The sequence below is a fragment of the Xiphias gladius genome, chromosome 6 (genome assembly GCF_016859285.1).
Source record: "Xiphias gladius isolate SHS-SW01 ecotype Sanya breed wild chromosome 6, ASM1685928v1, whole genome shotgun sequence".
NCBI classification, from domain to species: domain Eukaryota; kingdom Metazoa; phylum Chordata; class Actinopteri; order Istiophoriformes; family Xiphiidae; genus Xiphias; species Xiphias gladius.
The window spans coordinates 12,407,005-12,432,090 of NC_053405.1; the positions used below are offsets into that span (position 1 = coordinate 12,407,005).

General features: G+C 40.1%; 1 protein-coding gene and 1 long non-coding RNA gene across 3 annotated transcripts in view; one reads left to right on the forward strand and one right to left on the reverse strand.

Annotated features, from left to right (window-relative positions):
• Positions 1–25,086, forward strand: part of LOC120791341 (adhesion G-protein coupled receptor D2) — a 95,739-nt gene that overhangs the window by 63,349 nt on the left and 7,304 nt on the right. The window contains exon 23 of one of the 2 annotated variants that reach the window (XM_040129738.1): positions 13,062–13,144. The exons of the other annotated variant lie outside the window; for it this stretch is intronic. Within the exon in view, the coding sequence (XP_039985672.1) occupies positions 13,062–13,144 (83 nt within the window). The remainder of the gene's footprint in view (positions 1–13,061; positions 13,145–25,086) is intronic. 2 annotated transcript variants of the gene reach the window in all.
• On the reverse strand, positions 3,805–14,985 carry LOC120791343. Its single transcript, XR_005707623.1, has 3 exons — positions 14,905–14,985; positions 10,980–11,052; positions 3,805–3,880 (listed from the first exon to the last, which is right to left on the reverse strand). It is a non-coding gene; the product is annotated as an uncharacterized LOC120791343 (long non-coding RNA).

The following is a 25,086-nucleotide window of genomic DNA, read 5'->3' on the forward strand; positions in this document are numbered from 1 at the left end:
GATGGATGGCCAAGCCGCATGGGCTCCCATTCCTCTAGGTTATTCATCTATTTATCTGCTTATTTATTTATTCCTTCACCCAGAAAGTCCCTCACAAACCCAGGATTTGCCTAAAGTGCAATGGTACCTAAAAGAGGCTGAGTGCTGTCCAGTATGTAAATGGGGCTGAGCACTCCGAGGTCTGGAAGTTCTCTGTTGAGCATGTGTCAGGTGTACTGATGTCTGTGCTGATGTTCATTGGGGGTGTTGGTGGTTTAAGGGCATCTGCAGTTTCTTGAATCTTTCAACTAAGCCGGAGAACACAACCATGATATCTTTTTAGATACCACAAATGAAACTCATATCTTGTAGAAATATATCGGAACATGCATGCAAACTTGTCAGAAAAACTTCAACACGTTGTAGCCAAGCTTTTGTCTCTTGAATGGTTGTTATTGGCACTGTGTGTATTCAGAGATGTTGCAGTGCTCAATGCCCCCAACCTGAGCCACATGTAAACCTGCTGGTGTAGGCATGAGTCCCACCAAAACATCCTTAATTGTGTCTGCCTGTTCTCTTTTTTCCCTCAGCTCTCCTACTGTCTAAATAAACCATACATTTCAAAAAACAAACAAACAAAAAAGTTCCCAAAAATTAGAAATCCACCACAGCGAAAGACAACATTGTCATGAGGTTGAAACCAAACAAGATTAAATCAAACTGTGGCACTTAAAAATCTGTATGAGATATTTGAAAATATTGGATTAATACAATTCCATTGTAGCAGTCAGCTACCCATAATGAAACCAAACCTACAGGGACTGCTGTGACACAGAGTTAGCAATCACCACATCTTTGATCACACACTAACTACCTTTCATCTTTGACCCTGTCACTGCTCCCCTATCAAGGGTGTCAATCAAGGACCTGCATGTGCCCTGGAGCAGGTCACCTCCCCAGGGCCAAGCTGTCTCATTGCACCGGTCCCCAGGCTCATGCCATCAACCCCTTCTCCAGCAAAGAGGAGACCCTACACTCTATCTTAGTAGATAGACATTGTACAAAGCTGCCCTACACAATATTTTTATATAAAAACACTTCGGCCTAGATCACAAATTGTCCTTCCTTCCTTTTTATCTGGCATGTATTCACTGTTTGTACAACTACATTTTCATACTCACACACACACACAGACACACAAACACCAATTTTCTGCAAGTGTTAACACAGTACTAAAGCATTCACCACTACTACCATCGTGCAGCTGCCAACAGCATCTCTAAACCAATATCAGCACTTCCACCCCTTCCCCCCCAAGAACATTTTTTCCTCGTCCTCATCTCAACAGCCCATGGCAACGACATAGTTGGCAGCTTACGACAAAGCAAAGTGGGGAAGAGGGAGGGAGGAAAGGGGGTAAGGGAGGGAGTTAGGCCGTAGATCAGGGCAGGGAGGATGGCGGCGCGACCAGGAGGTGACAGGGGAATAACATCCCTTTCTCCTCAATCGACAGGGACCATAACTCCTGCCTCTCCAGGGACAGATTGAGAAAGGCAATAGCCCTAGGGGCTGTGAAGCACGCATGCTTAGGAGAATTGAAAGTTAAAAGAAAAACGCAGTTTACCACTGATCCAGCCGACAGCACCGCTTTTCGCCACAGGAATTTTCTTATTTCTTGTAATTTTTTTTTTTTTTTTTTTTTGAAATGGCAGTAGAAAGGCCCAGGTGGCATACTGTCCATGTAGTTTATCAAACAGTCAATCTCCAGGGGTTGTTGTATAGTATTTTCCCCCAATTTTAAGAGTTTTCTGCACTTATTGAAGTTGGTAGGAGAATTTGCACATCTTTCTTTTTCAGTGATCTGAGTTGTGTGCCTCAGTTGGCCTAGATTGATTTTTGGTTGGGGGAGACTGAACAAATGAAATTGTTTCTATAGACATGAACTTTCTCCTATGACTTTATCGCCGCGAGTTTGCGGTTAGAAGCGATGATCGAACACATCACTTGGCACTATATTTTCACACATGCAGCAACAGACGTTATTGTATTACCATGCATTTGTGTCACAATCCTGAGGCAGGTGAGGTGTGAATATTCGATGGACAGTGTTCAGATTTTACTAGTGCTTTGCCACCTTTCAGAGTCGTTTGGCCTCTGGTCTGAGGACGGAAGCACTTCACAGTCAGGATGCAAATAAATCACTGCATTAAATTGGAAAAAATGTCTGACTTTAGTGACTCCTAGTGGTGGAATCCAAAAAAGCACTGTCACAGAGACATAGACAACACATAGCGTACACACACTTTCACAAGAATTGACAAAAACAACAAACATATAACAGAAATATATGCCTATATAACAAAAATACTACAATCTATTAGAAATGTCATGTTAATGATTTCCACGCAAAAGGAAATGGATTTTTTTTAAATAGACCACCTTCAGAACAAAATACTCATAAGTTGATATTGGGCCCAGTTTTTCCCTCAGATTCTATCATCCAAGATTTGTTTGCTCAGTTACATGTGATTTGTTTTGTCTGGAGGCTGATGGATCTCACTGGTTAACTGAAACGTTTTTAATCTGAAATAAAATTTTAAGCTGTTATCATGGTATAAGCAGTTTTGTATACACAGTAGATGGCTGGTACACAGACAACACAAGCTCCTTGGTATTTTTAATTAGCTCCTCTTCTTCACTCCGTTACTAACAGTTTTTGCTGATACTGCCTTTGTGTCTCAGCAACCAATTGTGCCTGCCAATGTCGTTTAGTGCTTCCGCCCTCAGACTAGAGGCCAAAAAACTATTTGGAATAGAGATTAAAAGCATAGTACCCACTAATTCACTAATTGTGGTAAGCATAAAGAGAATAATAGGCAGGTCAGGCATTAGTCAGAAGTACATTTCTCATGAAGTCCCACCAGAGCTGTGGAGTTGGAAGAACACTATACCTGATTCTGAAGTGCGGGTGTAAAACTTCCAGGGGACTCTACTACCCAGAATGCCTGTGTATTTTTATGGAGCCGAATTTATTGATTAAATATTGTAAATTGAGTGTTAGGGTGTGTGTTGTAAAATAGCTTACATAGTGTCCAGAGAGTTACAGGGTATGTAACGGTTCAATGATAGAACAACATGGCAAACACTGCAAATCACAGTGTGCAAATCACACTGTTTAACTGCTATGTGATTACACAGTGAGTGCTGCCCTACTCCCCACCCCCTTTCACTGTCTTTTGTCTCACTCTCATTTCGTTATGTCTGCTCCATAAAAATTCCTTCATCTCTCAGCTTCAGTCTCTCTCTTTCTTTTTCCCTTTTCCTTTCTCCTGTCTCAACCCCTCCATCTTACTGTCTCTCTCTGTCTTTTTCCGTTCTCTCTGTCACTTCTCCTACTCCTCCACAGCCACATTCCCCTGTTTGGAGTTGGCAGCATAGCAGCTTTTATAGCCTGATCAATTTTACAGTGGCTTATTGAATAGCTTTTAATGCCCTTCTTTATTTTCAGTTGTTACCCGCAGAGTGTCTGCCGCTCCAGGGCTGATGTGATGGCTTGCCAGAGAGCGAGAGAGACAATAAATTTTAATACATCGTCTCTTGGAAAATTACACATGCTTAATCATTGATTTTTATTGGTTCATTGTGATAACATTATCCCACTGGGTGAGGGCAGGCAAAAGAGCGGCCCATAAAAGAAAAGAGGTTGAATTAGTTATGACATTTTAAAGAGTGAAGTTGACAAAATGTTGGCATAACCAACTTTCTTTGTCTACTGTACCAGTGTATTGATATGGCAGTGTTACTGTTATATCCATGGCCAGTTTGATTCAGTAAACATTTAAACAAGTAGAACCTTCACCTGCAACTTTCTTCTTCCTGTTGCCAGTAAATTAGCGTCTGTCTGTGGAGACAACAGACAAAATTAAATGCCAACTATGACTGTATGTTTCAATGGCCAAGGAGTGAAAATGTTAAAAAGACTAAGGATAACGATTTAAAACGATGCACAGATGATATAAAATTATCTAGTTGGTTTCTTATGGGGCTATATGGTAATAAAGAACATATTTATTTTCCTCAAGGATTTCGAAACATACAGAAAATTTTCTGAGCCCGTTTTAATTAACAGATATCTGGAGATATCCAGAGGAAAGACCATGTAATGCCAGAGGTACAATTTTTCCAGTAGCTCTACTTCTTTGAGTCAACATACTGTTAAGCTAAAGTCACTTTCTGCATGGAGTTGGCTTCTCCAGCAGCAAGAGATCCTTGAAATGACATTCAATCTACAGCAGAGTAGACACACAAGACAGAGTTGATTAGACCGGGTTAGTAAAATGTATTACTACTAAGTTTGTGCAGTTTATTTTGATGTGTAGAAATAAAAAAATAAATGCAGAATTCATTTCTTTCAACGTACTTGCTCTCTTCTTACACACATTGTTCATCCCTTGATAAGCTGACCAAAGAAAATTTTTCTCATTTTTCTTTCTCTTTTCTTCTTTTTCCCCTTCTCTCTTTTGCTTTGTTTCCTATCTCTTTAAGTCTTATTTTCTGGATTTTTTTCAAATTATACCTTTTTAATACCACATGTTGTATAAAAACTAATGGTACAGTTTGACCATTGACTTGTAAATAAAGTCTACTTAGTTGGTCTACTTTCCTCACTGTCACATCCACTGTGATTTCACCTCAACAACTAGAGTGCAAGAAAGGTGAAATTTGAATGTGTGTGCACCAAGATTTATCGTCTGCATATAAAAAAAAAAATATCAGGATCATTAAGTCCAACTCTACTGCCATCAAGCTGATGAAAGCTGGCAAACACACACACAAACTTCATAATGCCTGGTGTGTATACCAATTTGTGTGTGTGTGTGCGTATGTATAAGGGATGTGATAAGGTAGATTGACTTTGAATATAAATGGCAGAGGTGTCTACTGACATCCATACAGCAGTGCCCTTTGTGTCCCTGCCTGGCATCCTCTTTCTCTCCTTTATATTTGTGTGTGTGTGTGTGTGTGTGTGTGTGTGTGTGTGTGTGTGTGTGTGTGTGTGTTTATGTCAGAAAAGGTATGAGAAGGGAGAGACTTTTGTACTGTATGATGGTGTGTGCCTGTGTGCAAACATACAAGATTTGTATGTCTTTGTGTTTGAGAGATTGCAATGCCGTTTGTTCTCATTGTTGTTTCTCTGATTTCGTATTTTGCAAGTACTGTTTTACAGCTTGCGAGTGTATGTGTGTGTGTGTGTTTGTGATGGTCTGCGTGTGTTTGAGAGGGTTTGGGTGAGTAAGGGAGGAAGTGAGTGGACAAGCTTACGTGTATACACAGATTCCTTCATGTACATTCATTCTCTCTCTCTCTCTCTCTCTCTTACACACATGCAACACATAAAACACACACACAAAAACACACTGGGACAGGTTAGCCCTCCTCCACACTGGCACCTGCTCCGCTGAAGGTGAAAGAAGTGCTCACTTGAGCTCATTGAAAAGTAGATGTGACAGTAAATTTTTCAGGCCCTTGTGAGATGGGAGATCTTGTTATAGCAGTCAGGATGGGGGTCAGGGCAGTGGCTGCTTGATGATTGAGGAAAAGAGAAGTAAATTCATTCTGCTTCGGGCACTTTGTCAAGTGCCAGTAGCTTACCGTTGAGAGCCACTCACCCATCACTGTGTTACGGCCCCAGAGGTCACCTCCAACGCCATAAATCTGCCTTGCCTCCTCGCCTGCTAAACCTATTGCCTTCCCCTGGCTGAGCACGAGCAAGGAGAGAGGCTGCAGCTGCTGCTGTTGCTCCTCATAGTCACTCAAATGAACAAAAGACAGAGAGGGGAATATAGATTCTCCTTCTAATGCTGACACCGGGTGTGTTGTGCCACAGGGGTGATGTGTACGTTTGGACTAATGGTTGTGTTGTATGTGTGTAATGATGGCTGGATTGCAGGTATGCATATATATTTGTAGGGAGGGACATTTTCTGTGTGTTTTTCGACAGGAGCTTGGATGTGTCTGCATACATATTGTGCTATTGGGAGTCATTCTGTGGGTTTGTGTGTCTAGAGGATGGTTTTTGCAGATTTCTTCAATGTAAATTCAGAGCAGTGAGCTGAGTGTTTTTTTTTGATTGCCTAAGAATATTGTTTAACAACAGAATAATTGTCACAGGGACAGGAAAATATAACCAAAACATTTAGCAGGCTGATACTGGAAACATTTGTTATAGTTGCTTTTCACGTGTTATTGCAAACAGAGAAGGAATTGAAACTAAATATCATTTATCGTGAGCCGTGTTTCCATTAACATATTGTTATGCACATTTTGAAGTATCGCATTAGAAAAGGTTGATGGAAATGGCAAAATACAAAAAAACTTCCTCAGTTGCAAAAGACAGAAACTGAATAACAGTTAATGCGCTTAACGGGAGATTTAAACATCTTGTCTGAATAAGTTCTGACGTAGCGAACATTTACCTTTATATGAATGATCAGCTGTTTCTGCTTCTAATAAAGAAGAAGAAGAAGCTGTCCGGACAGCATGACCCATGGCTAATACTAGCTGACATTAAAGAATAAATTACAACTTGCCCAATTTAAAAAAACCTCCTGAATTCCTCGCCCCATTTTTTTCTCGTAGATGGCCAGGGCGACTGATTTTGCTTCTTCTTTTTCTTCGAGGTTTTTTGGCGGTTGGCAAACAACTTGTTTTGTTTCCAGTTCGCAACCTCTAGTTCTTCTACTCTGTTTATTACAGCCATGTGTAACGTAGCCGGTGCTGTCACTTTCTGGCGACACTACGCAGCCTGGTTTGTTCGCTCCAAACCAGTTGATGGAAACGTGCCTAATTTGCAGTTTTTTTCTGTTTTCTTTTTTGCAACATTTCAGAAGTTCACTTCAGACTTGCTTTTGTCAGTTATATAGAAACACAACTATCGTGATGTCTGCATCACCTCACTCATCCACCTAGTCAGCCTCTTTCACTCTCCAATTGTTTCCCTTCTAAAGATTGTATCCTTGACCTGCCTCCCCTGCCCTCTATTTTCCCACAGAGAGTTTCCACTCTAAATATCACCTGAAGCACTTGCCTGTTGCTCATTCACAGACAGCCCCAGTTCATACAGTGTGTGTTTATTTATATAAATAAACACACACTGTATGAATGGGGCTATATCTCATATATATATATATATATATATATATATATATATATATATATTTATTATATATAGCTCATTCACAGACAGCCCCCAGTGTGTGTTTGTGTGTGTATATATATACACATATATATATATAGTATGATGGTTGGGGTGGATGGTGGGTGTACAAATTGATGCTTCAAACCGAAGTTTGCGTCCTGCACCCCCGTGTCTCTTGAATTTTACACATCTTGATACATGTGGTATCAAGAAATAATACATGTATTTTTTGCAGCAGTTGTAGCAATGGGAATTGTTGAGAGTGAGACAGTGCAAAATCTATGTCTTTGTTACACGGAAAAAATTACAGCATTAGTTTCTCCTTGAAAGTCTGACATTATCTGAATCTTAGTACCTTAGTATATGCAGGTAAAATGTATGCTGCTGCAGTAAAGACTTGTTGTTATGGAGTTTATGATTTCTATTTAAAATGACTGAGGTGCGTGGAAAAAATACTTTCAAACAACTTCTTGAACTTCTTGTTTTATTGCCATGCTTGTAAGAGCCCATGTGTTTAGCATGCAAATGCACATGTTTTGCTACAAAATAACTTTAAACCTTTAGTAACTAGTTTTCTTAGCTGTTTTGTTTCTAATGAGAGGAAAGAAAATTATCCTGTTAATGTTACTGTTATGTATTCTTTTTTACAGCAGTTCTTGAATTGTGTGTTCAAAGTTTGTATGTATGTTTTCGTTGTGCAGTAATAACAATGCTTTTGCTCCCAAAGAGCCTCCTCAGAGTGTTAATTAAATGGCAGCAGATGCACAGGTGAGGGAGATCATTTGGTGAAAGGAATGAACAACCTGTCTTGTGTAAATGCATGCACAACATGCTCGTGAGGTACATTAGAAGATGGAAGCAGACAGGGAGATGAGTGACAAAAAGAAAGCCAAGAGATATACAAACGAAACAAAGCAAATTATTATACAAGAGAAAGCAGGTAAATCCTGCCTACTATTGGAGTGCTAAATTTTCGATCATTCTACTGAACAAAGTGAAATAATACTGAAAACCTAAGCAGTACAACCAGTGTTTCTCAAACACAATTACCTGTTGACTCTGCACAGTCAAATATTCGTTGTAATTTTACATAGATAGTGTAGTACTATCCTGCATCAAAGTGAATGGCTGCCTCCAAGCAAGGCAAGTAAACCTAGCTAGAATAATCAGTTCTGAAATATTACAATATTCTGTGATAGCAGCAGCGCCCCCAAATGTTGTGGCTTCATTTATTTAGTCAGGGTTAGTAAGTGCACTGCTTAGTGAAAAACCTGCGCCAATTCAAAAGGTTGCAGCCATGATGGTAATTAATAAATAGCCTCGTAGAGTTTGTTTTCAAAAGATTCTTTATTACGTGTAACACACAGTTACACATAAATAAAAAGTGTGTTTATTGCTGTAATACACATGGAACAGTAGGCCACTTTAGTGCCACATTTACATTAAATGGTACTGATTTCATTTTGGGCTGCAGTTAATATGGATTATTGTTCTTCTGATGAAGTGTAAGCTTGGTGGTTAGAAGATTCCTTTGGCTGTTTTAGGAGTTTTTAAGTGTTTTAGCACTGCCAATGTGCTCCATAGATTTCATCAGACGTTTTTCAAATATACAAAGGAAGGAAAAATCTACTTTATAGACACCAAAAAAGGGGGGGGGCTTTTTAACTGTTGTGTGGTAGAATTTATTTGAAAGTCAAAAAAAAAAAACCCCAAAACCTTTATAAAGAGTTCTTCAACAAGAAGTTTATTTGGATCACTTTGTCTGCAACATTTAGAATCCCCAAAAGGCTCAGTGAAATTCTTTCAATTTTAAGAGTGTGGGTAGGGCTTCGGTTTCTATGCTTAGCCTCATATTCTTTCATAGGGTCACATAAAAACAGACACCAGCATACACAAACCCCATGGGATCCTGTTCTTCCTTCTTCTAAATTGATAATTGATATATCATGAAATTATTGATATCTTGTGCCATGTGTTAACATTTTTCTAGGATGGTGGTAGAGTAGTAAAGTCAGAAGAAGGTAAAAGGATCTGGGTCTGGTGTGGGTGTCTGTGTGTTTGTATGTGCGTGTGAGTGTGTTGGTTTTGGTACACATGCTTGTCTATATGTGTACACATTGTGGGAGATCGCTTCTTTCTGAAGTGCACTATAATTACACCTGCCCCAACTATCTGTGTGCATATGGGCAGCATTCTGCTGCCCATGTGTACATACATGTATGCGTGAGTGTGTACATGTGAGCACATGCCTTTCAAGCTTGTAGTGTACAAACACCAGCCTGCTTTCAATATAGCCTCTTATTAAGAGGTGATTATCCTGCCTACATCTGGCTTCTTTCAGCCGCTGACTGGAAGTTGGAGAGGCCAGGGGCACCATAGGAAGAGAGGAGTGAAAACTTCCTGAAACCAGTTTTCACCCTCCACCCCTCAACTCCAATGTAAACCGCAACCTCTCAAGGAACCACCTTATATTCACACTGGTGTTTTTTCTGTGAACAACAGAAAACTCAATTGGGTGGAGAATTGGAGGGTCAATGTTTGCATACAAGGATGTGTGATGTTGGACAGTAAAGGTATTGTAGAAGTTCCTTTCCAATTCTACCTATTTTAACAGTTGCACCTGTGTTAGTCCTGAATCAACCCTAGCATTAATGGCCAACCCTTGTGAACTTCTGCTTCCCGCTACTTTTACTTTTTTTTTTCACAAAAATACGCAAGTCTAGGCTCCAACAACACAGTTGTTAAACACTATGTATGGCACTGATCCTTAGCCTGCCTCTTCAACACAGTCACACACGTATGCACACAATTTACTGCCCATCTATCCCTACGAAACTGGCATAACACCACTGGATGATGCAGACTGCTACACCGTGATCTAAAAAAAAAAAAAAACTCTGTGAAGCTAAAAAAGGATGAGGAAAACGACAAGATAAGGCGGAAGAAAAAGAAATAGATAGTAGCCAGGGTGAAAACAGTGTGGCAGGATCCCGAGGGCCTCGCTTGGGACTTTGTAAGAACACATACATCAGCTGTCACCCGATGAACTTCCAAAGAGTCACAACAGAGAAACACAATAGACTGGACAGATGGTCCCAAACAAACTGCAGTGGGTTTGATCCTATTAAAAGCTGTTTACCTCATGCCAGACGCCAGCAAGTGTAGTGGATGCATTGTGTGATCATTTCTGAATGACTGAATGTGTGTGTGTGTGTGTTTGACTACCAGCTTCTGGTGTTTCAAGAAACCCTCTGGTGTTTTTTTTTTTTTTAGTCACCAAATGACCGTTTGTAGCTTGAGTAAGATGAGTGTGAGTGTGTATGTAGTTTTCTCATAATTAAGATACAATCAAAGACAACACGTGATGGTGAAAAACAAACAGTATGGTGATTGATTTGCACTCAGTGGACTCCAGCCAACTCTGTAGGCCATGACGAACTTTTGGCTGATAACCAATAACCGTACAAACATAAAACAGACCTCCTCCTCTTTTCTGTTACTCCCTGCCTCCCCCCCTCCCATCCTCTCTCCCATCCTGTCCTCCTTCCGCTCTCCTTCATCTGCTCTGCTAAAGAGAGGCTTCTGACACCTCAGAATGATGGACTCCTTCATTGTGCTGACCTTTCTCCTTCGGACTAGTCACCCGCCCTCTTGCCCTCTTCCATGTAGATGAGACAGAGACAGATGAAGATATTTTGCAATGTGTGTGCATGCATGGGTGTCAGTGGGGGTGGTGGGCATGGGTGTCATGCAGTGACACAGTGAAATTAGTTTTGGTGTTGGTGGATGGCGGCCGACCCACCTTCAGATCAGCAGTCAACCAGGGACATTAATCCAGACACAGGAGTCCTGCTGGAGAGCAGTCATGACAGGCCCTGAACGAGAGGAGAGAGACAGACAGGAAGACAGACAGATGGGGCGGGTTAGTTCATGACAATGATATACCTACTGAGATTGAGTCCATATATCTATGTGTGTAACTTTGAGGTTTAACATACAGATTGTTAGACTGCTGTGGACATGAATAATGTAAATACCAAGCTGCTTCACCATGAAATGTAAAGATTTCGTATAAATGCTGAACTCTGAATCATTTACAAATTTCTGTATGTCTGGTGGGTAATTTCCCTGGTTGGAAAAACGACCAACCCAATCAGAACCTCTGCAAATGGGACTTAGGTTGGTGACATTACCAAGCTTTGTCAGACACGTCAGGAAATCATACAGTCATGTTTATAATTAAACTGCCTGTAACTATAGAATAAATACAAATTACACATGCGCTTATGAGAACCATGGAAACGTGAGGAACTAACTGATGCTGGGTGGGAGGACTAATAATAGCTGCTAAATGAGCTAAAGCTAGCCAGCATTTCATGCTCCGTTAAATTGCAAACAGAATAGCTAGTCGAGTAGGTATAGTCTTTAACTCTTTGAACTCGACTGATACAGTTTGCATCAATACTCGCACCCAGTACCTTCAAATGTCACATACAAACTTTTGAAATCATCAATCGGTGGTACCTCATTGTGAATAAACATACAGCTGCGTAGTATGTTGAACAACGTAGTTGTGCCTCATAGTAATCTATTTAAAGCAGGTTGTAGCATTGTTAAAATTTAAATGTCTGTTTCATTGTTGTTTGTGTGTTAATAGTTTTTGGTTTGTGCATTGGTTGAGCAGAAATATGATACAGTGTACTCTGATTTAAGTTCTCAAACCTATACCCAGATTATGCAAATGTATGTGTTTCACAAATGTTTTTCATTGACAATGTGATAGCAAGTTGGCATTGTGATTAGAGATATCCAGGCAGTAACCGTGGAGTCCATCAGTAGTCATCTGGCCTTTTGAAGTGTCTGTGAACAACCCTTAGACTACCTGCTCAGACATTGTAAGACAATCCAGATGAGAACATCAGCTAAGTACCTGCAATGTACAACGAGTGTCAGAAGTTGATGAATATGGTATCATTAGCCACACTTGTCTCGCCGCCTTCGTTTTCTGCTTTATTTGGCTCCAGTTTATAATCCTTCACCTTTGGGCCATCCTTTGTAATTCTGTCTTGTTTCCCTCTATAATTGGCTAAGATCAGTGCATCTTACAGGTCACATACAGTAGATGGGAGACATTCTTGGATCTTAGCATGATTAGCTCAATATAATGTTGTTTTTCAAGATGGCTCCCGAATAGAATTTTTTTTATAAATGAAGAGAACTCTTCATTTATACTAAATGCTTCAGTGACTGATTATATAGGAGAAGAAGAATTACACAGCATAGTTAAATAGCAAACTAGCCCTGTTCTTGTCCACTTCCTAGAAATTGAAATATTGTTGGGATTATGTGTGGTCCCTTTTTAGGTCATGATTCTGAAATTACAATAGGGTATTAGCAATTTATGCATTTAACCAATGCTTTTATCAAGTGTGTGTTTGTTGGGGCATACCACAAATGCAAATGAATCAGTAAAACCAAGTCCAGCCTCTGTTGAACGTTAGTCACAATGTTCTGATTTTGCAGGGGAAATATTTGGGTTGTAAAATAAGCTTACAATTCTCTCATGTCTCAGTAACTTCAGATATGTAAATTAACAGTATTATATGATTTATTCATTGCAACATAATTTTAAGATACCCCTGCTCACGTACTTGCTCCAAGCTCTCATCCTTGTGTGTGTGTGTGTGTGTGTGTGTGTGTGTGTGTGTGCATGCATGTAATCAGTTACTTTTCAGTGGAGCTGAACATTTTTGGCAGCACTAACGGGCAGGCTTAACCCGGTGTACGTGTGTGTGTGTGTGTGTGTGTGTGTGTGTGTGTGTGTGTGTGTGTGTGTGTGTGTGTGTGTGTGTGTGTGTGTGTGTCTGTGTCTGTCTGTGTCCAGGTCAGCTGTCCATTCCTTGTGTTCCAGAGAGACTAGAAAATCCCCTGAGCCAAACCTTCAAAGGAACTTGTCTGCATAGAAAGGTAACTGACTCCTTACACGCACATACACACGGCAGGGTATATAAGTCCCTCCGGTTGAACTTTGAGCTTCGGGTAACAGGGCAGGGGGTCAACAGTGGCATTTAATCTTTGACCTTAGGACAAAAACAGACTGAACTCAGGTGTTGAACTATAACTGTGATGGGTTAACACATTCGACAGCAGTAGGTCTGATGGTTCTCTCACTCAATGAGTTATTACAGTTCTGTTTGATACAGTTCAGTTTGATTTCCAGGACTTACAAAAATTACTTGTGATTCTCCCCTATTAATACCGTAGGATTAATCTTTGGTACAAGGCCTTTGTACCATTAAAACATAAAATTTTGGCCTTACAAAAAATGTATTCATTAAAAGTAATTAATTAATAATATGTAGTCCTACAATAATACTTTAGTATTAAATAAAGTAAAATAAAAATCAGAATAAAAAAATCTAACTCATTCAGAATTATTGATGCTAATTATTCAAGTCATCTTTTGACCCATTTTATTATATATTTATATTTATTCATTATATATTTATATTTATTTCATTTTATATTCTTAAATAATATATATACTACTGAAACTATTTTGTGTATTAATTGCTTTTTAAATATATAATTTGTTGCTTTTCAATTATTAAACAATCAACATCAGGGAAGTTTTTTTTTTTTTTTCTTCTTCAAAACTGCTGTATCTTTTTTCAGATTAGCAGCGATTCCCAAAATGATCTGTAACAAATTAGAGTATAGTGAGTTTTCAGTAAAACAAGGCTACGTGCAGGGCTTAGCAGAGATCACTTTCTCTCTCACACACACCCTCACATCGGCTAACCAGTGCTTGACTGACTGCCTTCTTCACTGAAACAAATTGAAGCCTCCAATGCCCTGATCAGACTCTCTGCATATCCTTGTCCCCCTGGTGGCCAGCAGTAGAACCACATCACCACATATTCCCTTTCAGAAGTGACATTAATTCATGCTGAATGTAGTCTTTTGTATCTCAAATTGCTGAAAATCTTATATGTAGACTTTATAATGTAGGGTGTTGTTTTAATAACTTCCTGTTTTAATAACAAGAGAGAAACTTTGTCTTATGACATTTACTTTGAGATTATATTGTTTGTACATGATGTCTTTGCCTTTGTTTATCCAGGCAAGCGTCAGCTGAGTTTCCTTTGTGCTTTAGAGTAATACACTAACATTTTAAGTACCTTGATCGAGGGCACATGAGTTAATTTATCCCACATAGTGTGTATAATGCTGGAGAGAAAAATGTTAATATTTGTATGGTGTTAACTGCTTAAGCAGCCTCGTTCATTTAATTTTACAACAATAAAACTGGGGTTCGGTTTAAAGGCCTGTTTTAATTTATCTTTTTCTAGGAGAGAGCAATCCTGAGCTCTGAATTATAAGTGAAACCAGCAGTGCTCTGGGTCCAGGATTGAGAAGCACTGCTCATGTACCTGCACCCCCTCGATAACACAGGAATTTATCACACAACTTGGGGATTTTCAACCACAATAAGAAAAAAATATTTAAAAAATTGACTCGGTAAAGAATGATTACAAGTTCAATTGAATCTAAAACGTGGCTTTATCCGAGCAAAATAGCAGATATACCATTTTTGCTTTGAGACAAATACTACTAAATACAGACTCCAAGATCAAATGACTTTTTCGGAATTCCACATTTACTTTCTCTCTGCCTCTTTGACCCTTGGCATACTGCTACCGCAAAACAACTTCCAACTGTCCTACCTCCGATGTGATCGAAGCTGACTTTGCTCTCCACCCAGTTTTGTTTTTCTCCACAGCCGTTGGGTGGTCCGTGTCTCTCTCCTTCTCTCTTTCACTCACTCTCTCTCGCTCTCTCTCTCTCTCTCTCTCTCTCTCTCTCTCTCTCTCTCTCTCTCTCTCTCACTCATTGTCAAGTTCACGGCGTCTGTTTCTCTTTGAGTGCTATGGGAGCCAGGCATGGTCCGAAACTCAATACCAAAGTATACACAATTAAGTTCACACCAGAGGTTATTGGGTGGAAGTGTGGTTTCATTCCACAAAACGTGCGAGTCAGTCAAAAAGATCGGAGGGTGTGAGTGTTTATGTGTGGCTGGTTAGTTGGTCAAGGTTAACTAAATGACGGGAGGTGGAGATAGTGTGTGTGTTCTCGTGGCGGTCCTCTGGTTTCAGCGCCAGGCAAGAGTCAGAGCCTCTGTAGTGGTTGGCTGTTGCTGTTGGAGACTTTGCTATGACAGCTTCTGCTGTCCAATCGAAATCAAAGAAGTGTGGCAACTGTTTTTAGCTGGGTATGATTCATGATGCTATATTGTTGTCAGACATATTTTGTCTTGTGTGAAGCTAATGTACCAGTAACCAGCTGCAATGTTGGGAATGTCAAATAGTAAATTTTTTCACACAGTTTTGTGTTTTCATCCTATCAGAACAAAAGTGTAACATTTTTTTGCCCCCTGAGTGGCCTACTGAGTGGCACCATGCTTTGATTTTTTTTAATAAATATTACATATGTCTTTAGCTTAAGTTTGTTTCTATATACTCTAGGAAACTTTTTCAGAAATGTATAATTGTACATTACATTATAATTATACATGTATAATGGTTATTCATTATCATTTTTTTCAGTCCAAATCAGAAACTTAGTACTTTTTAATTAGCCAAAATTTTGAAAAAATCACTGGGCTCCTGTGGTCTGTTGCATAAAACAGAAAAACAATTTTCCTGGTTTTGCCCTGCTGAACTCACCCCGATTGACCTTTCCAGCCGTTTGAGTGTTTCAGTGTTGGACCAGTTAGCCACAGCTCCCTCTGAGTACTGTTCACACGCAATTGGGAGTCCCATGACAGGCCAGCTGGAAACTCTAGTCCCCCCCCTACACACACACATACAGACACAAATTCTTCATGTAACCACCACTGGCCAGCCAGCCTGTCCGTCATTCGATGGGAGGGTTATGAACGTGTGTGTGTGTTGGGGGTGTTGTTGGGGCTTCCTGTTTTGCCCTGTGTGCTTCAGTTCTTCTTGGGACTGCTGGTGTCATGTCCGTCAGCTTTTGGGCTAGCAAGACACCTAAAATATAAACCTATATTGGGATTTTGCAGCTAATATCTGATACTTAATTAATAATTTTTCATGTCAAGAACTTGTTATATTCATATTATAGTCTTGCCAGACCTCACTTAGGCAGAGCACAGGACTCAAAAGCTCTCCTGAGAAACCCAGACTAATGAAATTTCTTCTGAATAGGTTCGCAGCTCTTTTGACTAGGGCGAGGCAAGTTTCATTTGTAGTTTTTGCAGGTGGTTGATTAAATTCCCCCCATACCAAACTCGATTAATTTCTCTGGACAGATTTTACTTTTTTTTTTTTTAACTAATTTTCCTGATCTGGTATTTTTTATTATTTTCTCTGAAGAACACATGACAACTCTTTGTAGTACAAGTGGATACATTCATGCAAGGGGATCTCTTAGAAACTTTTTGCTTCTTCAAGAATATACCAAAATTGCAAATATTATTTAATCATCTGAAATTTATTTTACAGTAAACCCATTCCTTATTTAGAAAAAGAAAAAAACACAAAAATGCATTGATCAAGTTAAAGTTTTACAGTTGACCAAGACACTGATGACTGATTAGTCAAATAACTAACTAAGAGGAGGAGGCCCTACTACTTACCTTCTCTGGCTCATCCTGAAACCCACTAAATAAGATTTTACAATGTCTACCAGCACATTTAAAACAATTAAAAAAATTTTGTAACTTGTAAACCAGGTTGAAACCTTTTGAAGACACATACACACAAATGGCTGGAAAGTTATTCATGACAAAATCTCTTGATATGGAAATTAAGAAGCTTATTGTAACCTACTTGTACATCGGGGGTACATTGTAAATACGAAAATTCTGCTTTCATTTTAGGAGATGTTTGATGAAATGTTACATGCTTCCCTATAAAGAAAATATGCTCTTCAATTCTGTTAGCACCAAAGTGATTTGGTGTATTTATGATCAAATGTGTCATTGGGCCTCTCACAGGGACCGTATATCTGTTAGTGAGAGTCTTTTTGTATAGTTTTAATCAAAAGTAATCTCACTTTTACAGGAAAAGGGTAATCAAGTATTCTTTCCACTCCTGTACCCTCACACGCAAATGCACAATGTAAATGTTCATACCTCACACACAAACACACACGCACTCACTCAGGCCTCTTCATTAGAAGTGGATATGTCTTTGGGAGAGCACCAGTCATGTTCCATTAATCCAAAGCAACCAGTGGTGATTGATCAATTAGCCCTGCTTAAAGCTAGGGCTCAGGCTAATCAATAGCACTGATCACAAGCCAAAGGTTTTTCATTAAGACCTGCTGCTCTGCATGAGTAGACTCCATTAGCATAGACCAAATGGGCCATGAGGAATGCAAATACTAGAGTGAAAACAGACATATACACACACACACACACACACACACACACACACACACACACACACACACAGGGGCCACATAGCTTTGCCCTCTATTTAGTGTTTTTATGTGGTTGAAGAAGAAAGGAATATATAAAATCACATGTTGTGGTTATCACGTTTGTAGTTATTATAGTTTGTAAGTGTCATTTACAAAGCATTTGTGTGACTACTTTGGGATCACACACATTTCTGTTACCTTTTAAAGCCATGTGCAGTTCCTTAGAGAAAATCTATCTATTATATGGGAAAATTGCTGCTGTTCTACAGGACTGTTTTATATTGTAAGGTAATCAAATGTAAAACAATTTGATTGGAAGCCATTACCACAAACTGGATGCTCAAAAACAGACAAAACTTGTACATTATATTCTCACCAATGCAGGGCTACTTTACTAAATTTTGCATCCATCCTCTTCATGTAGCAAAAGCAAGGAAATATTAATTTTATTTTTTATTAAATGTAGAGTTGTCTTCTTAAATGAGGTGTTCTCCCTTTTGAAAATGTTTTACAAAAATTAACTTAAGCATTACATGAACCCCCATTTTATAAACCTGTGGAGTTTCTGGTATTACAAAATGTGACACAAAAGAGGTAAAACTTGTAGCAAGACTCTTTACAGCTTGCTTATTCATTGTAGGATACTATGGATAAACGTTTCTGCTAAAAATCCTCATCATATATGAGTCATATTGCCTCCAAATAGTCTTTATGGTTCCATAAGGAGCATGTCTGGAAGAGTTTCCCTTTCTCTCCACTCGTTGTCAGCCTTTTTGTTAGTTACCTGAAAAACAGCGGATGCTGCTGTGGCACAGTGATATTTCTGATCCACGACCCCGGTGAACCCACGGGATCATCCATAGCCTAAAATACAAAAACACTGGCCTGCTACCACTGACAAACTCACCTTTCTCACCCTTTCCTAACCCTCAGCGGGGCCAAGAGCCATTGTTTCACTTAAACAATCCTCATTGAATTAAAAACTGGTTGCATGCTTTGTTCAGTGAGGCCGATGCATACTGGTGTCATGGGTCCTATCGTTAATGTGCCATCACTGCACCTCACATCCTTAGCAGTCACAGGGCAGCGCTGAGCTTATTTCCTCCATCTGTAGGTGAATGTGTGCACACATGTGCATCTGTGTGTGTGTGTGTGTGTGTGTGTGTGTGTGTGTGTGTGTGTGTGTGTGTGTGTGTGTGTGTGTGTGTGTGTGTGTGTGTGTGTGTGTGTGTGTGTGTGTGTGTGTGTGTGTGTGAGAGAGAGAGCGAGGCTAATACTGTACAGTGTTTTTGTACTGTAGATGGGGTGATTGAGTAAGAGAGGAGGTTAGAGGGTGGGTCATCGTGTGTGTGTGTGTGTGTGTGTGCATGTGTTTTGTTTGTGTGTAATAGTGTTAAATCATTCAGCAGAGAGAAGAGCAGATAAGCACTGTGACATGAGGTGCTTTGGTCACTGGTAGATTTGCCACAGAGCTCCGGTGACATACACACCCACACAGTAAGTTATTTCTCACCACTATACAGAAAAGGACTCGCTAAAATGTCTATCTAATCTTACCTGTGTGTATTTTTTATCTAACCTGTGTGAGACTGTGACAAAAAGCAGGCGATGATGCTGAAGAACATGATAGTAAAAGATGACATCACTCGATTATTTTTTTATTCGGCAAACACACCAACTCATTTTAGGTTTTGGCCATAGGAAATGTTTTCAAGTCAAGCCTTTAACCCTTTTGAATGTTAATAAGTATTTCTTGTTAAGTATGTGTATGACCAAATCTGATTTTGGGTGACAGGTTGGCTTAATGGTTTGAGTCTTGACCGAGACAACCGAAACCCTACCTGATCATTTTTTAGGCCACACAAACCATCAGAAGAGTTAAATAATTAAAAAAAAAAAGCTCTTCAGGCTTTCCAGTCAACATGTCATGGATTGACAGTGGAATAAAACTGTTCATATTTATATAAAAAACCTCTGAATGGATATGGGAAAATAGCAACTTCAATGAATGAGTTCTTCCATATGAGTGAATCCATAATTTCTGGGTGTGGTGCCCCCTGGTACCACTAATAGGGAAAATTGCCTTTGTACCTCAGCCGCATTTACCTTTGAAGGGCTCTTGAGAAGAGAGGTACAGGATTTGCAGATATACAGTAAGAGTGACACAAGAAAATATACTGTGATTCAGTACAACAACACTGCAAAAAATACAGTGCTACCTTTGTTAAGCTTATAATGTTAAGTTTTTCTTCAAACTGTTTCTCTGAGGTATCAAAATCACCTCTAGGGCAATTTGTGTTTGTATTGGATTGCATTATATTTGTATACATCCAATAACTGGAAAAACAGATAAAACTAAGAATCTACTTTAGTGCTAGAACAAGGCTTAGGTTTAGGTCGTTAGGTGAGGGTCAGGGTTAGGGATCGAGACAGAGTATCTTCAATAGGAGATGCTCATAAGTATGGTAACAAAAAATTGTGTGTGCGTCTGTGTGTATCTCCATTTATTTTAGCGGAAAGGAAGGGAGTTGGTCGCAGAGATACTGAGGCAGACAGGAAGAGATCATCCTGGTGTTACCATGGCTGGGGTCGAGACCTCTGGCTCCCCAGACCCAATCATAGTACATACACAGGTTATTCCTCATATGCTTACACACACATGCACACACCAACAGATGCATGGGGACACAAGTGCACACACGGTTACAAACATGAACATGTTCTTCCTCATGGCCTCTCACTTCTGACCTTTTACCTTTTTACTGTTTCTTTCGTAAGTCATTGTATGTTTATGACGGCCTCAGATAAATCTCTAAAATGTGTCCACCCTGCCCAGCTACACATGTACACACACCCTCTTTGGGACCGTGTGCACTGATGTCCAAAGAGTTGGATTAGTTTTTCGCTGGGATGGCATGGCGGCGCAATGATATTTCCGTGAGCCGTGGGTGGGCGGGGGTGGGTGGGGGTGGGTGGGATGGATGGACAGATGACACCGTATCCACCCACCCTGGGGAGAGGAAGTCCCTATCAGAACACAACAGGAAAGAGACAGAGCAAAAACAAGCGCATGTCTTTTTGGACATTAAATCACTTCCTGTAGGGCTCTGGGCTGCTTCCCCCACCATCCTCAGCCTCCACCTCTCAGCATAGCTTAACCACCCTTTTGGCAGACAGAGAAATTGATCAACTCTCTTTATCTGTGTGCTAAAAAGTGTGCATGTTCCTGTGGGTACATCTTTATGGTATTGCACTGATTGAAATAACTCATCACCAACAAAGAGAAGGGGGCTTGAGACCCCATGTAGAGCAACTATGTTTTTATCTTTTATCTGTTGCCTTACGGACCACCGATATATATGTAATACTCTGCAGCCTGCCAATCGGATTTATCGCTTTGACTTGCAGATGCGATGAGTATCATAGGATGGAAGTGGCATATAAATCCTTGTACCCTGACAGATCACAAGCCCTGGGTCTGGACATGCAGCTTTGATCTTCATCCAAGAACAAACACAAAGAGACAAAAAGGTTTATCTGTGGCTGGTACAGGAAAAGGCTGTTTTAATGGTGACAGGAAAAGACAATAACAACAGTCTTCATTCAAAACACAAACACTAGCCTCCGTCTGCCTGGCTTGTCATTTTTTCAGGTTGTGTTTGATACTAAATGGAGACATCAGACATCATCTACAATATACGTATGAGAGTAGATCTCATACATGTATTAAGAATGCAGCTCTTGCACAGTGTCGTTCTCGTCCAGGGCGCAGCTGTAAAAAATATGACTTCCTTCCTGTAGTCAGTTTCCTGTTTATGTCTGAATGCAGGTCAGGAGAAGGGGATAGTGGTCCATACCTCATCTACCGTCATCCTTCCCCAGGTGTGACCCCAGTCCTGATAATATAGGATGCTGTGGAGCCTAGTGTCATTATTCTAAACAAAACCTTTTTCTCCTACTCTAATTCTTCTCAGTCTGTCTCTCTCCCACTAAAAGAAATAGTCAGAAACATTATGCATCTTCATCGTTCTTTTTCCATCTTAGCACACAGAATTAAATTTATCCACAAAATAAAATCTGTTGTACTCTCATTTAACTGTAAAACAGCCTCTTGTATCCACAAAATGCAGAAAAGGAGGTAGCCACAAAGCAAACACATTCTTGTGACATTATTTGCGTTTTTTGCTCTCCACAAGAATTAAGAAACACCCCCCCATTCTCCCAAACAATGTCTCAATTGCACACACATGCATCTTCCCGAGGTGCCCTGTATGTTTCATTTTCTGCTGATTTGCCTAAAACAGGCAGCGACTGCTGCTGTGAATGTTTAATTTAAGAGCTCATGTTCCCCTCTCTACGATGTGTGGTGGTTGGGAGCATGAACCAGCTTTACAAAGGGGGTCCAGTGGTGGGGTTGGGGGAAAAAGGGGGGTGGCTTATGGAGACCCCCAGGTCTCTGGGCGCAGTCATTAGGTTGGCTCCTCGGTTTGGAGATGAGAAAGCATGCTCTGCACTCTGGGCTCATTGAAGATGCTCCCCTGCCCACTTGGAGCATCCATTATTTATGAGTTTTTACAAATTCCAACTGACATTTTCATCAGTTGTGGATGTCTGTCTCTGATTTGGCTATACGGGGTGTGTCTATTCTCCCTATGAAAATATGAAAATATTGGTTAAATATAGCTGCTTGGTATTACAAAGCAAGAATTTTACAATTGGGTGCAGGTTTTTTTTAATAGTTTCAGTAGTTTTATTAGTTTTTGTGCGTAGTTTTTGATTTTTATTTTTTTGACATGTATGAAGGGTTACATTTTAAACTGTGACATATTAGGTGGTGACACAAAGAATAGGCTATTAATCACTCCTGGCTTAAAAGTAATATTTTTGATAGCATTGGATTCAATTAGTCTTTTTTTGATTTAAAACGATTGCACCTAGTGCTAAACTCACTGTCATACAGTTTATTATGCAACTTTTAGTTTTTCAGATCATTGTTTTTTTTTTTTTTTCAATCCAGGCACTCAGAGTGCAAAGTTGAGTCTAACCACTTTCTGCAAATCAAGTGTTGATTTTTATCTGTCCAGTTACTAGTTTGTTAATAAATATACTTAATAATTACTCAGTGTTGTAATGTTGTAAAAATCCCTGATAAAGGTATGAAGGCAGAAGTCAACAATGAATACCATAATAGCCATGAATAATTTTGTCTCTACATGAATTACCAGCCCAGGTCCGTCAGGAAGCATTGTCACTCTGCTGCCTACCACCCAAACCTCGTACGTCCATGGATGAACCAGTATTGATCCGACCGCTGCCATGTGCTTTGGTGTTCAGCCTCAGGCTTCTCACAGCCTCACCTCACCCTACATCACTCACCTCGCATTACACTCTGAGCTTGATATGCACTGTTAGGCTCCGGTACACTCCTAGAGAGAAAACTTGACAAATGCCAGTTAACATGAACTCTACCAGAAGACCCCCCACTTGCTGTCAATCTTGCATTGGGTGCTAAAGGGTTGATTCAACAATACTGTGACATCTATAATAAATTTCTGTTTCAAGGATTTTGCATTTGACGTTTTGCTGTCATTTACGGTCGCATTTATCTCCTCTCCTCCGTTTTCTGTTTCACCTTATGTGTATCTTAGCCCCTGCTCACACACACGGAGCGGAGTTGAGAGACAGGTTGACAACTTGTCACATTAAGAGCCATAAAAGCTTTCACAGCAGTCACCCAGCTGGCTACCAACGTCATTACATGGTGATATTCGGTTGAATGTTGGTCGTAACATCGGGGGACGAAAATTCAGTGTCAGGACAACGTCTAATGCCAGCGTTAATTTGATGTAGAATATTGACGACAGCTGACCTTGGCTTTTAATTGTTGGCAACCAAAATCCAATGTCTTCCAAATATCTCATTCCAACGCCATCTAAACATACAATACTGACATTCTACTCACGAAGTATGGTGACCAAAACTCAACATCTGCTTAACGTTTGCTGAACATCAAAAAGTCAATTAGCCAATGTTGGGTTTTGATATCAACCCAATTTTCATTTCCAGCTAAAACTCCGTGTCTGCTCGACGTTAGAGTCATTAGAGTCCAATGTCATGTCACATTGACATCTGATGCCAACTGGGTTCCAACAAGTATTATAAATCCCTCTAAAACCAAAGATGGAAAGACATCGACCCCAAACGTGTGAAAGTTAGGCCAAAATATCAGCGTTTTTTAAACGAACCCAGCCAATCCACAGTGGCAAGGATGCTGCTGCTGTTAGGCAGAGGAGGAATATCAGTTAGTATTAACAAACTCTCCAATTTTCATCTATACAGAACAACAAAATGAAAAAAAAAGAGACTCCGTCAGCCCCCCAGAACCAGTAAACCTAGGGGCAACACTGCACAGTCATCGTCTAACCCAGCAGATACCTTTTCTTCCCCACTTATTTTATAGCTGGTAGTAATATGGTAGATGACTTTTCGACATAAGGAGCTGTATGTTCCTATGTAGTGGAGGAGATCTCCTTGCCAACTGGTGGCTTGCCAGACACAAATGAATAGCAGCAAAAATAGCCATGCTAACAGTACCATTTCAGGCCACAATGAAAAACTAAAAAAAAACTTTTAACCATCCAAATACACAGGAACACGTCTTTCATGTAATTATGATGTTACTTCAGAGCAGCACTGAGGATGCAGTAGATCCCGTTCATAAATCATCCTGTGATGAAAACTGCTCGCTATTGTCCCATACATTGCTGTCCCCGGCTGAGTACTAAATGTTTAGTTAGGCAGACAAAATGACCCAAACCTATTTAGCTTGTTCAAGTATTATACAGTAAAATGTTTTTTTAAAGGGCCGTGCCAAAATAAGGGAGAACCATTTCACCAGTGTAACGCTAGATGCTGTGTCATCTGTGGTGTAGTTTGGGGGGTGCTGACCGTTTCAGATGGCACCTTAAAATGGACTGGGAAGGCCATTCATTAATTTGGGAGTTTAGTAGCACAAAACAATGACCTCCTTGGGAATATAAATAGGCAAAAAATAAAGCATATACTGCCAGTTATGGCTGGGTCATGGTCTTGTGGTGTGGGTTGCCGCTGCCTCAGCAAGCAGGACCAGGCATTATGATGAAAATCAAATTGAGGTCCAGCCCACACAAACCCTGTACACCCACACCTTCTTCCTGTTTGCCCCCCAACCAGAAAGCACGGTATCCCGATAATGAAATGCTTACAGGGTTTACTAGGTGATAGGTAAAAATTGTGATTCAGCGGAGTGGATTCGGGTCTTGTCAGGTCTAGGTTGATAAGCACCAGCTTGACAAACCCAGAACTCCAGGTGATGAGCCTTTCCCCTGTTACATGTGAAAATCCTGGCCTCTCTCAAACAGAGCCACAGATCCAAGCAGATGCTGAGGGGATGTTCCCCAAAGATCTTCCCTGGGGCCCGTATT